The 13,955-nt window shown below is 39.7% G+C and overlaps 1 protein-coding gene across 1 annotated transcript in view; it reads right to left on the bottom strand.

Moving 5' to 3' along the window:
* Nucleotides 1-992: 992 nt before the first annotated feature.
* The window catches only part of LOC121328203 (forkhead box protein J3-like), a 74,795-nt gene continuing 61,832 nt past the window's right edge, over nt 993-13,955 (bottom strand). Inside the window, exons 6-12 of the mRNA XM_041272751.1 lie at nt 13,053-13,181; nt 12,355-12,544; nt 10,985-11,551; nt 10,406-10,507; nt 8,672-8,860; nt 7,698-7,802; nt 993-6,227 (exon numbers count right to left, since the gene is read on the bottom strand). Of these exons, the coding sequence (XP_041128685.1) occupies nt 6,115-6,227; nt 7,698-7,802; nt 8,672-8,860; nt 10,406-10,507; nt 10,985-11,551; nt 12,355-12,544; nt 13,053-13,181 (1,395 nt within the window). The 3' untranslated portion in view covers nt 993-6,114. The remainder of the gene's footprint in view (nt 6,228-7,697; nt 7,803-8,671; nt 8,861-10,405; nt 10,508-10,984; nt 11,552-12,354; nt 12,545-13,052; nt 13,182-13,955) is intronic.

Genomic DNA, 13,955 nt, shown 5'->3' with positions numbered 1-13,955 from the left:
AAAGGAACAACGAAGCAGGGATAAAAATATTTCAATTGAATATTTATTAGCATTAACATCTTTTTAATACTGTATTGTGATTATTTTTTAAACTTGGATTTGTTTTTTTTTTATATAATAAACTATACACTAGTTTAAACACTACACCTGCAATTTTTTTTTTTTTTTTTTACAAAAAACAAACAAAAAAAAATCTGCCATTCAGTCTCTTTACCATTAGTAAACAATCTTTCTGTGTCGTCCTGAAAAACGAGAATCAGGACAAGAATGAGAACAGGCTGGACATAACCATGAGGAAAAACTAAAAGTCAACATAAAGACTTCCAGTGTTCAGAACCTTAGTCTTGCTAAGTGTTTTTCTTCCTCTCTGCCAGGACATACATTGAAAATGAGATGCGTCTCTCAAAGGTTCTACCCAGGCTAAATAAATACATCAACATTTTCATCTATTTTTGTATTACTATTTTACTGTGCATTGTTTAGAACAATTTTATATAACCTGCCTAATGCAAAAGGCTAGTTACATGACAGTAAATGACAGTTCTGTAACTAGATTCTAAAAATCCAATATATGGTTACATTTGAGGCTGTATGCTTTAAATTAATTGATTGAAATTGTTCAATCAATCATCAAGCTACATTAAAAATGATCCAATGTCACTATACTATGTACAGGACAAGGCTAGAATCCGTACTACATTTCTCTTAAGAAGAAGTCGATATCTCAATGGGTGTGGGGTGAGAAGAGAGCATCTTCAGACCTGAAACTGCTGTCCAGGTCCTGGATCCACTGTTCAGGATGCTGTGCAGGTACACACATGCACCCACACTGACCTGTGTGGATGTTAGCGCAAGTAGGGAAAAAAAAAAAAAAAACTTCCCATTGCATTGCAATAGCCTCATACGTATAACTAAACTTTTTGAATTCTGTAAAATTATATTGATTGCAGGCACTAACACAGAAAAAAAAAGTAATGGCAAAAATTACACAGTGAAGTTAACATATTTTATTTTGTAAGTGCCATTCATGCATATCGGGTCTGGCAGCGACAATCCTAATGACACTGTGGAGTTATTTTACAGCACTAAACCGATACAAAGAGTAGCTGTGTCATTTCCTCTGAGAGCAAAAGTAATAAACCGTGCAATAACAAAAAAAAAACAAAAAAACTTTATAAACATTAAAACACTGACTGTAGAACAGCAGTACAAGGTAGTGTCACACAAAAAGCAAACGCATTTTCATCACATATATACAATATAGATATATACATATCACCCTCTGAATGAACAATAACAAAATACTCAATATTCTTTTCTTTTATCAATAATCCCCTTATCCTCCCATATCACCCCTCCCACCCAGAGAAAAAAGGACCATTTAAAAGACACATATTTACAATAAAGCACATTAACACACCAACACTGAATAACATAATAGGCCTCAAATACCAGTACTTGTTGGCAGTTTTCCCCCTGACTGTAACAAGCCACTTTGCATGTGAACCAGTAGAGCAAAAATGCTGTTCTTCAATTTATTTAAAAACACTTGAGAGAGACACACACACACACACAGGCTATTGTTAAAAACAGGGTGTTGACATTGTTTCTTTCTTCTCTATTGCTTTGCTCACAGCCAAAAAAAAAAAAAAAAGTGTGAGATTGCAATGTTTGGGGTACACCTGCTACTCCCCATCTCGGTGCTGTGAGAAACCATAACTGTGCACCCCCCCCCCCAAAAAAAAGGAAGGCACCATTGTCTTTAACGTAGCTTTGTCAGGAGCCAACTTCAAAATATCATCTGACATAATACACACAAAACGCATCTGTATATCTAAAGGAAACAGGAAGCACATTTTAACAGTATTGTTTAGGAAAGTCATATTAGGAACACTTGTTAAAGCAGCTATCCTAACTGACTTTAGGTTTGCTCATACAGCATGTAGAAAGAATTACCTTACTAGCAGCCCATGGTTTAAAAACATAGTCATAATACAGATGGATTAAATAAAATGGGTGAGGATTTATATTGGGTGGGAGGCAACCAACAGGAATTCTAAGTCATTAGTATTTTAACAAATGGGTACTAATTTTTTTGGCATTACTAATTTTGAGTACAATTCTGATGACACCTAATAACACACAATTACTGTCAGTTACTGCACCCTAGTTAGGAGTTGCAAATGAATGAGCTTCTGTTACGGCTACAATGGCTCTATTCATCAAGGCTTTTTACTGCAGTGTGCAATTCGTACCATTGTTGTGAAATGAAAACTGGCAATGTTACAAAAAATGCAGTGATAAAGGTTTATTAGAAAACTTTTATAAAATTACTGGAGTGTTTACCTTTGGTGCAGACTGCACTCTATAGTAATAAGTAGCTAACTAAGGGAAGTGACATTCAGCTGACCCATACTGTATCAAACCTACTAGAAGACACACCTAACAGAAACAGCCACTGAAGCAGGGCTTGGCCTTGGTGACCTTGCTTTTTAAGAAGTACTTTTTTCTATTCAAAGCCAGTAATACCAATAGTAAGGCATGGCACAATTGAGGGTTCCAATGAGTAAAGACTACACAGGCGCCTTTGAAAAAACTTTTCTGTGGAGGAAAGGCTGGGTTTTGCCCAGCAATTGGAAAATGTCAAAGTTACATGTTTGTGATCCTGAAATACATCAATTTCACAACTTTGACAAATAGCCTTTGATTGTTGTGCATTTGTATTCCTTAAGGTTTTAGAAACAGATAGGTCTGAAAGATCCCGCTGTCTGGATGAAAGGGGTTTAAATCACTGGTCATTGTGCAATTCCTGGGTTTAATTACCTGTCATTGTGCAGTACCCCTTTATGCAATTCCTCTACCACTGAAAACAACACCCTGATAGCCTTGTGAAGATGCAACACAGTTTACACAACTGGAAAGGTTCAAATCGGGTCTACCCATCAAAGCTTTGGACTACAGAATCTTACTTTAGGTAAGGCAGTCCAAAACATGGGCTAATCTGGGTCTGTGAAATCAGACAAAGATAATTAAACCCATCCTCCCCTTACACTTCTGCTAACAGCACTTCCCATTTTTTTCAACTGTTTATTATGCTGTAAAAAGAAAACTGCCAGCATGATACCCTTAGTATTCAGTTGCCAATTTAAGGAATAGAATACAAACACAATAAAACAAAACCAAACTCCACTGTGTGTCAGCAACAATTCTGAGAGCCAAACAGGACAGCTGGTTATAGTATCAATGTGCAAGTTTGTAAAACACATGGTAACAAAATAAAGACACTGCTTTGGTAAGACTTGCATTGACACCACTTGCAGCACGAAATTAACCTCCTGTGTATCTGTGTGTGGTGAACACTGAAAGAGCAAGGGATTATCAGAACTAGTCCACTGCTTCCCCCTAAATCCTGCTTTCTAATTACAGTGCACACCTAGAAGAGGTGAAACTGAAACAGGCCGAGAAATAATCCCCCTGCAGGCACATCAGCCCTGGAGAATTTTTCTTAGAGCCAAGGGAAACGCTGCTTTGTTAGCTTGGCTTGCATTGCCTCAGTAGCATTGCTTGTTAGAGCTCTCTTCCCAAGGTCTGAGACCTTGCTTGAAGTTCCTGTCCTTTTCAAAAGAGGACCAGGCCTTTCACAATGTTAGTCAGTGCTAAAGGCTTTGATAAGCTTCTCCCAAAAGTGCTCGACTTTGTATCCTTGTATTCCCCAAACAGTTTTTCAAAATGTCCCCGTTTTGTGCTAGATTAGGTTAAAGATGATGCTTATGATTAATTTACATTTAACCTTCAGCAGCTACCCCATTTCTCTCTGCACAACACAATGCAAAACTTGCCCCATTTCTCTCTGCACAACACAACGCATAATCTGCCCAGTTTCTCTCTACAGAACACAATGCATACCCTGCCCTCACTTCCTACACACACTTAATTACCAAATGATTTCTTAATATATTGTTGATCAAGGCAGCAAACCTCTTTACCAATGGAGGTCTTGTTGCACCCAATTTCAAACTAAGGCACAGGGTGTTCCCTCATGGTCACACAGTGATTCAGGGGCTAAGCTGAGATTCAAAACAAGGATCCCCTGTGGTAAGGCGACTCTCACCACTCCTATGGGGAGTTTTTCAAACCTACTGGTAGTCTAAGCTAATGCATTTTAACCCAACATGTTTTTAACGCATCTCTATTTTTATCATTTAAATACATCACAGTGTCAAGGGTCCAAAGCAACCTGCAACTATCCGCTCCACAGGGAAATACCCCCACCTTGTTCATTTGGAAATATTTCATGCAGAAATTAACACTAGATGGCACACTATCCTGCAAACCCAATACTATTCAACAATAGCACAGAGGCATGGCCTTTCATACTAGCCACAATGACCATAAAAGCATGCAACGAATACAGGTTTAGGGTACTAATTTGTCTACACTTGTTTGTATGTTGGTTTATCTGTGAAATATGACACCTGGCAACAGAGATTTTCAATTTGTCAACAGTGCAATATTTCCATCTGGAGCCATTTCCAGCTGGGGCATAAACAGGCAGGTCATTTACTAACACCCCCCCATGCAATAACAAATGCAAGATAATCACAAGTCGGTTGGTTACCAGGCTCTTAAATTAAAAGGTCACTCCTAGAAATGTAAAAACAGAGCAAACAAACCGATAATCCCCACCCACTAATTTACCTGCCATGGATGTTTCAGGCAGGCTACTCTTGACCCATGAGCGTGTTGGAAAGAAAAAAAAAAAAAAAAAAAGGCTTGCTTTAACTGGAGTGCTATCCTAGAAAAACAACACACACACACACACACACACAAAACACTTAAGGACACACTCAAAACAACATAAGATGTGCAAGTAAAAAAATAAAAATAAAATTTTTAAAAAAACTGATCTCATAAAAATGTTTTATTTATTTGTGAATAGGTTAGAATTTTGCAATTGATTTTGAAATTAGGAGCAATTTTACCAAACTACTTCTGGCTCATCATGCCTGGCACAGTGGACGACCCTCAGCTGGAAATGTGTGGAGACACAAGAGCTAAACCCCTTTGCCTGGCTTTGAGTCAGGAGTTTCAATACCAACAACTCACCACATGACAAACACACATTGTCTTTTTCCTTTTCTCCAGGAGGCACACAGGGCTTAATGGCCCATGTCAGTAGCTTTTAGAACTGACACTGAACTGTGGTTGTACCAAAAGCCTTCACATAGTGCAGTCTGCACTAGGGGATAGGGGTGCCTCCTGTGTCTCCAGATTTCAAAAATCTAATGCCCATGATGAGAATTCAGAAGTGAATTGTCTTTAACAGCATTTGCACACTATGGGTTATTGTATTTGAGCAGGGATTTATTTCTACAAGCAAATGTTTATACTCAATCCTACAGTGAGATTTGCTGTGAAAAAAAACAGACATAAAATCACAATACTGTAAGGGAAGAAGCATTAAACAGACCCTTTATTTGAGCTAATAGTGCTATATAAGCAGTCCTTGGTTTTGAAAATAAAAAAACCAAAGACCAGTTATTTAAACCCCATTAAAAGAATTACTTCAATGTAGCTTTCACCCCATGAAATGAAAACATACAAACTGATGGCGCTTTGCCTAATTTCAACCTGCTTTGTTATGTTGAGATCTCACAACGGCATGAGAATCAATTAGCAGACCCAGCCTGACTGCTCAAAAGGGGACGGAGTTGTTACACATATGGAGAAAACCATGTCCAAGTGGCAGCTGAGGCCTGTCAGGCAACACGAGAAGGTTATAATCTGAAAAGCTGTCCCGTCACACAACAGTAAGAAGTTACAGGAGTTCTGTGAGGAGGGGGGGGTGTGCTTGACAAAACATCTACTCTTGCCCCCTTGACAAGTACAAAGCGATAATTTAAACTTGTCCTACTACATATTTTGATTGTCTTCAAAGTAACTTTTTATTTTTATTTATTTATTTATTTATTTTAAAGATCAGGACTCCGAAGTGTCTTGTCAAAATGACGCATGTACTTCTGAAGATTCCTGTCCAGATTGTCTCCCTCCACAGCAAGTGGGCAGCACGGCCTGGCAAACTCCTGCTCCCCTCCCTTCAGTCCAGGGGGAGGCCTAGACGATGGAATCCCAGTCAAAATCGTCCTGGATATCATCCGCAGGCAGCCGGCGCATCTGGAAGTTTGCAGGAGATAGCATGTGCTGCTGGTTCATTGCCGCATGATGTCCTGGCAGGAAGAAGACATCAAGAACTGCAGTTAAAAATCATCACAATACGCTGTTGTCACTCAAATGCAAATTCGGTCTTTTGATTTGTATAATGCATATTACTTAAACAAAAGTTGTTGTATTAAAATTCACTAACAAATCGTTATACGGAGCAACTCGATATGGCGCCGCAGCCGTGCATTGGAGCAGGGCAGGCATATTATGCCAAAGCACTGTGGGTTACCTACAGCGGCCACATTGCTTCAGTAAAATATGTACTGAATACCTAGTTTACAAGACATTGTAAGAGACGTGTTATGGTAGAAGTATGACGCATAAAAATCGACACTAACACAAAAGAGATGCTAGCACTAACAAAACTGAGCACCGTCCGACCCCTGTGCTCCTGCTCTTCATTAGCCATCTCAACAGCAAAGAGGGCTACATTGCAAGAAATGTCTCGAAAACCCTCTGCTGTTTGGGATATTTTTATTAATGACCCACGACGCAAAATAAAGTTGAATGCAAACTGTACAAGCGGCTCTAATCTCTGGGATCACATGGCAAGCGCAAGTTCCTATTATTTTTATTTGTAGTAGTATTATAGTCTTAAAATGTGACTGTGACTGATAACCTGCTTGGAACGGTGACTGTTAAAGTTCTGTTTTGCCTGAGTCTGCTGCAGTTCTTTTTATTGGCTTTTAATTAAGGTACTCCAGTGCAATGTAAGGTTACTGTATATGTCACAAGCAGCATGAATTACGTTTACATAAGCAATGTGGATTTTTATTTGTATTGAATTATTGTACTGTTCTATATAGCAATTTTAAACTACATGTGAACGTCTTATTCCATTTATATGAATTACCTGTAAGATAATAGGATCGTCAATCAATATAAACTGGTAGCTATGGTGACATCACCAATACAGTATGCAAATTAGTACTTTCTAACGCTCAAGCCTTTGAAGGTCAAAATGTACCCTTCGTTAAAGCCTTAACGTCGCTTACTATATCGACAAATTTAGAACACTTATGAAGACAATGAGCCAAAACATTTGTCTCCTTGACGTAGTTTCTAACAATGTATCATTAAGTGATTATTAAGTCCTGGGTGAACTGTGAAATCAGAAAAGGATTTTAAATAAACATGTTTAACAGATTAAAACCTTACATGTTAAGAGTCTGACTGTCCAAAGCTATAAAAAGGCCCACTTTCTATCATTAACTGATCACTTCAAACGGATTAGTCATCCCCCATGTTTGCAATTTACCAAGACAAACCCACTCCTACAGAGACACCCTCTTATACATAATTACACTTTGTTATACAATCCCTGCAGCAAATACCAAGCCTGTCTGCCAGACAGTACTGCTCTTAAATGCTTCATGCTCATCACACCATTCTTTCAGGCAGGACGTGCAGGTGGGTTGGTGCACACAATACACGGCCATGCAAGGTGAGGTGAAAGGCATCAGGATGGGGTGTACCTGTCATCGTCGGTCCTGCACTGTTAAGAGGGGGGATGTGGGGATAACCTGGGGGACCCATCATTGAAGTTGGAAGGCTTTGTCTGGAGTCAATGTATATATTTCCTGTATGAGAGGGGGGTTTAGTAAAGATCACAGAAAAGGGGTTTTGTCGCATGTTCTAATACAAAACGGAACAATTATGTCGGCTGGCTAGAAATGCTCTCATCTGATTCTAAATAAGATTCCAGTCCTATGTTTCACAGGAAGATAGAAAAGCAGAGCCTCTCACGGGATGCTTAAATATGAAACACCCTGTACTGCTGCTGCCCAAGCATTCTACCCCTTCAGTAAAGCTTACCTGATTACCATCGCTCATACTTTTCTGCATTTCAAAAGACACAAATTATAGTAAATGTGTTTTATGATTGCTGTTATTTTTTACTGTTTCGCTCCTTGCAGATATTTTAATGCTGTACTTCCAACGTGTCCCTTTATTCAACTATAGGTCACATGATGTACAGCAGAGATGTTAAAATCACGTCATAGAAAAAGAAGCCATTGCTTACACTACTGTGCAACAGAGCCAAGTTCTCAGTAACTAGTCGCAGCTTTACCAGTGGCCCTCAATGCTTCTGCATTCTTCATGTGACCTCCTTAAGTGGAATGCAGGGGTGCGTCTGAAGTGCAGCAATGAAATAACTGCAAAGAGCAATCTGTAAATTTGGTTACCATAATGTGTGCCTCTTTTACAATGGAAAATTTAAGAGATTTCCAGTTTACTAGAAGACACTGTTTTTCACATTGACTGAGCTGGGAGAGATTAGGCTACAAAAGCCATTGACATCACATAAACCAAGCATACCAATGCTTACTCCTTGTTGCAGTTTTACTGAAGGGTTATGATTAATTCCTTGGTAGTTTATTGTACAGCAAACACCAACACATGGACCCTGGGATCCAGAAACCTGGAGTGATGCTTGCATGGTTCTCACCTGGAGCAATGTGCTGGCTAGGCTTGTTTGAGTGCATGGTGTGACACACAGGTGGCTGGACGACTCCCTGTGGCGGGATGACTCCAGTCCGAGTGAAAAACTGGTTGATAGACGAGCAGAGGTCTGCAATCTGGGAAGGGTCCAAGGACCAGTTATTGAGGTCTGCCTGCCTCATACTCTCCTTTAATCCTGGGGAGAGGAAACACAGAAGTGTCAGTTTCTAATGCTGTTGCTTATCCATACCACTGACGCAAACAAGCAGTTTTCACTCTTGTCACAACAGGAATACACTTGCAGTACAAGTATACAACTTTAGATTTATCTGAAGGCAATGCAAATTCATGAACTTTTTTTCCACTGAAAACCTGACCCAGTTGATCAGCTACTGTTCTGAGACAAAAAATATGTTCTCTTCTATACAAAGACACAGTGACACATTTAGATCTATGGCCTCTTGTTTAGCTACTTTAAGAAACTCTTAAGATGCAAACCATATTAGGGATGAACTAACAGTATTATTAAAATACAAATGGCACATACTGCACAATCAGCTGCAAATTGTGATACTAGTTAAAAATACTGGCACACAAATAAAAAGGGGTTTATAGTACCTGAATATTTACAATTCCAACATTACTCTGTATCCCAATAGGAATGAAGAGAAGGATCTTCATTCAACTGCTTTCCTTTCAATGACTACTCTGGTACTCTGCCTGTTAATACCAGTACATATTTTAGTCTTTTCCAATTTGGTTATATAAGCTTTCTGTACTTTTACAACAGCAAGTCTTGATACTATTCATTAAAAAAAAATCATACCAAGGTTTACTAGTTTTTACTCTAAAATGCCTGTATAATACCACCACGAATAAGTCTAATGTCAAATAGACACTAACTATACTATATTAAAAAACGATTCAGTACCATCAGCCAATCAGCTTCCAGCTCTAGCAGGCTTCTATCAGACTGCAGATGCCCGATGCTACGTCACACCGTCAACTGCGAATCAAACTTAAAATCAATCCGCGCAACAACCGGCTTTTCATTTTGACTGTCCGTAATGAAAGCTTGGTTCACATCTACAGCAAATACTAAAAGATACACTTGGTTCCAAAGTTACTGGAGGCACCCAGATCTCCAGCTCTTGTGGTAGTTGCCCTGCGATGCTAAGCAGTGCCAGTCAACAGCGTGGACGCAGAACGACCCTTCTCATCTTTGTGGCATCAAAATTGCAACAGTGTGTAAATGGGAATTTTCCAAAAAGGATCGGCAAGTTATTTTTGTTATGAAGTCTAAAGTTAAACACGCACCCGTTATGTTGTTTGAAAAAGTGTTGCACGAAAATAAATTATTCCAAGATAGTTTAATTTCGCAAGGAAAAGAAAACTGCACTTCAATAAATGTTGTTTGTTTAGTGGAAATATTACACTGTTGAAACATTGTGTTAAATAAATGCATATTTAAGTTAACATTCAGTTGTTACTACACATTTCTTTGCTGCCGTGACCATGCTGTGAAATGTTCTACTTTTCACAGTGACTGCTCCGTGAATTATGCAAAATGTTACCGTGACAACATCGTATCCCTAGCGATAGTACCCTCTCGATGAAGGCTGTGTGGTCAACTACCACAAGGCAGAGCCTTCATCAACAAGCACTATCACTGAACTCAATAAACTAGACAAGACTCCTTATCCTGCAGTTGAGATCCAGGGAGAAACGGCCAGCACTCTACCTTGAAACGGTGACAGGTCCACGTCAGCCCAGTTATAACTGCTAGCAATGCGGCAGCTCTCTTTCAGTGCATCGAGATTGGGGTACCAGTCTGATGGGAGACCTGTAGCAACATATGAAGGTAGTTATATAACTGTGTTTCAAATCTGCTCCCTACGAGGGACTGCGATATAAGAATTGGGCCAAGCATTTCCTTTTATATGATTTACATTACTAAGACATTTTATTTGGGACACCATTGTAGCTCAACAACAGGTATGTTTTTTCTGAACAGAAGGGGTCACAATTTCCCTCTAGTATGATTAACCTGAACCTAATGTCCTTCTGGAAAGGGGAAAGTTATCGATGCTTCACATATATAAACATTGCTACGGGTTAACTATCCATATGAAAGGGCTGTGAACAAACACCCCTGTACCCAGTCGGTTTTATTTTTAATTTACCTTAAGATGTGTTAAAAAAAATAAGGTAAAATCAGGCTTATCACAGCAAGTATGCATATACTGGTGTCCTTTAACTCCATCAGTCCCAAGGGTGATTAGAATAGACCTCCTGGTTAGTAAATGTGACAGTTCCTCACCAGTGTTGCAGGGCATCTGTTGCTGTGCCGGATGGGCCTGGTGCGAGAGGGGCTGGTGGTTCGGTTGGTGGTGCTGCTGTGCATGTGGGTGCTGTGAGGGGTGCTGCCCATGCTGCTGAGGGTGCTGTCCGTGTTGCTGAGGATGCTGTCCGTGTTGCTGAGCATGCTGGGAAGGGTGTTGCCCGTGCTGTTGGGAAGGATGCTGGGAAAGGTGCTGCCCATGTTGCTGAGGGTGCTGGGACGGATGCTGTCCGTGCTGTTGAGGATGCTGGGAAGGATGCTGCCCATGTTGCTGAGGGTGCTGCCCATGCTGCTGAGGGTGCTGGGAAAGGTGCTGGCTGTGCTGCTGGGGGTGTGGGGAAGTGTGCACAGGATGGGTGTTCTGCGGGTGCTGCTGTTGCGTGTGGATTTGTTGGGGGTGGGACAGGGGGACTTGTCCCCCACTGTTTGTCAGACTGTTCTGGCTGCTGTGTGGGTGAGTGCTCACTGTGCTGCTAGGGGATTGTTGGTAGGAACAGGACGTGTGGGTCTGTTGCTGCGTTGACTCCGATGGCATAGTCATCAAACCTGTAACAGTAACAGGACAAGGCAGCACCTTTTAGAACCCTGAGCTTTGTAATCCGAAGTAAACACCCACCATAGGCATAAGTTAGGGTTGCAAATAATACTTCAACGAAGTCATAGTAAAACTAGAATAGTTTAGTTACTTGTGGCCATTTCACAAATACTTAGAACAGTGAACCAGCATGTCTCAGAGTCAACTCATTTCATTGAATGGCTTTTAGAAATTACTTTTGGAGAACTCACAGAGTCAAGAGTGAACACGAATTTCAGAGATAAAATGTAGATCTCTTATCAGAGAAAAAGCTATTATGTAATCCAAAATTTTCAAAAAGCAATTAGTGAACTAAATAACCTTAGCTCTTAACAATAATGGTAAATTAGCTCACTGTAGTCACCAAATAATCCACTTGTAATTTTAATTGCACATGCACTGTCTAGCAAGAGTTCACTTCAGCAAAGCAAAAAATAAATACAACTAAAACCACACACACAAAAGTAACTGGCCAGACTAAATGAAAATATTTTAATGAGAAACCTGTCCCACAAGAGTTGCATAATAAATGTACAACATGACTGAATGCAACTGGTTCATTAATTTAATCCCAGATAGGTTTCTGCAGTGGTGACTTCATAGACTGTCACCGCAATTAATGCCCACATTTGAATCATGTGGCATCAGGCAATAGACAAAAGCAAGGAGGCCCAACACACCACATGAGCAGTGTATATAGTTATTTATACAGAGAGACTGCATTTCACATGCAAACCATATTTACTCAAAATGACAGCTTTTTCTGCTCACTCACCCTGCTGGCTAAAAGACTGCTCAAAGACTGATTTATAAAGGCTGCGAAAGGAGGCACTGAGATCTTCAAAGTTATACTCGGAGAAGAGGAGTTGTTTGTCCCGCTCTGGCATGCTGTACTGAGCCTGCGACGGTGGCTGCTGCTGCTGTAGAGTCATGGACTGGGACACAGGCTCAGGGTGGCTGCTTACCTGGCAGGAGAGAGAGACCATTACAGACAAGGGTTCAAATCATGCTATTAACTGGTGTTACCAACAGGATAGCGATCCAACTCAATCTCAGTACTCCATTATTAGTTTGTGGACCATGTCTTTGGTCAGAATTTTTTTTTTTAACATTTCTATCAAAACCACACTATTTTATCAATAACATAACTGATTTTATACAATATATTTGTTTGGTTTATTATAGCAATCTATAGTGTATGCTCATTGATGAACTGAATGATATACAACCTTATACTCCTACTGTATATGCCAAAACAACTGGTCTTGAACCCCACATCTCATTTTTAATATCTCCACAGTGTGCAGTTTCTATCATACTAGGACCATGTGTGGTACATGGCATGCTTGCTCATTAGGTCAGAGGTCAAGGTGAAGGTCACTAGCACATTCCATTCACCTGAGAAGTGTTTGTTTATAATAAATTTAAAAAAAAAAAAGACAAGCTGCCATTCTCTACAGTCCGGCTGCTTACCGGTGTGTAACTGTGCACACTGCCGACGCTGTTCAAGTTCACAGATGCCAGGCTCTGGTCTGAGAGGCTGTTGTTAAGGCTGCTCCGGGGACTGTCACTCCCATCCTGATCTGTGTTATACAACGCTACCTGCAACAACAAGGAATACAAAATACTTCCTAAACATTCCCTTTGCAGCATGCTGATCCACTTTTATTTGTTTAATAAGTTACAGGAGGTTGGGACAGTCCTGCTACAACAATAATACTGACCACTATGATATACCACATACGAAAACATAATGGTGTTGAATAATGCAAAATGAGTCTTTCAACTACAGTAAATTTCCAGTACTGTAAACAAATTATATTATACAGTAGCAAAAATAAGCCTGGTCATTTTTTTTTTTTTTTTTTTTTTTTTTTTTACTAATAATACTGCATCTTCAGGTTTGCAAATGTATACAGATTGACTGCTGCCACAGAAATATGCTTTGCTGACCGTTCACTGGAAGCAGTTTAAAACATCATCAGAACACACTGCCAAAACATCTGCTGGTATTTTATTCAAAACTGTTTTTTGAAGATGCAATTTGTGAAGTTCCATGACTTACTCTTTTTTTTTTTTAATAATACTTGAAAAAAACTATTGAAGTATTCAATACTTTAACCTAATGATTTGACTGCATGACTGGGTAAATGTATAATGAACGTACACACACTGGAATTGTATTATCTGAAGCCTTTGCACAGAGGTATATTGGGATTTCCTTTCCCACATCATTTACCTTAAACATTTGACCACAATCCATTTTTTACTAACAGAAGATTAACAAGCCACAAAAAGCAACAGGTGACAAACATGCCCACGAAACAGCGTTGGCTTCGTACGTCCTCGGATAAACGAAAATATAAGAACACAGAC

Source organism: Polyodon spathula, chromosome 16 (assembly GCF_017654505.1).
Source record: "Polyodon spathula isolate WHYD16114869_AA chromosome 16, ASM1765450v1, whole genome shotgun sequence".
Classification (NCBI taxonomy): domain Eukaryota; kingdom Metazoa; phylum Chordata; class Actinopteri; order Acipenseriformes; family Polyodontidae; genus Polyodon; species Polyodon spathula.
Note: the sequence above shows the minus strand (reverse complement) of the source record. Positions and strands in the feature narration are given on the sequence as shown.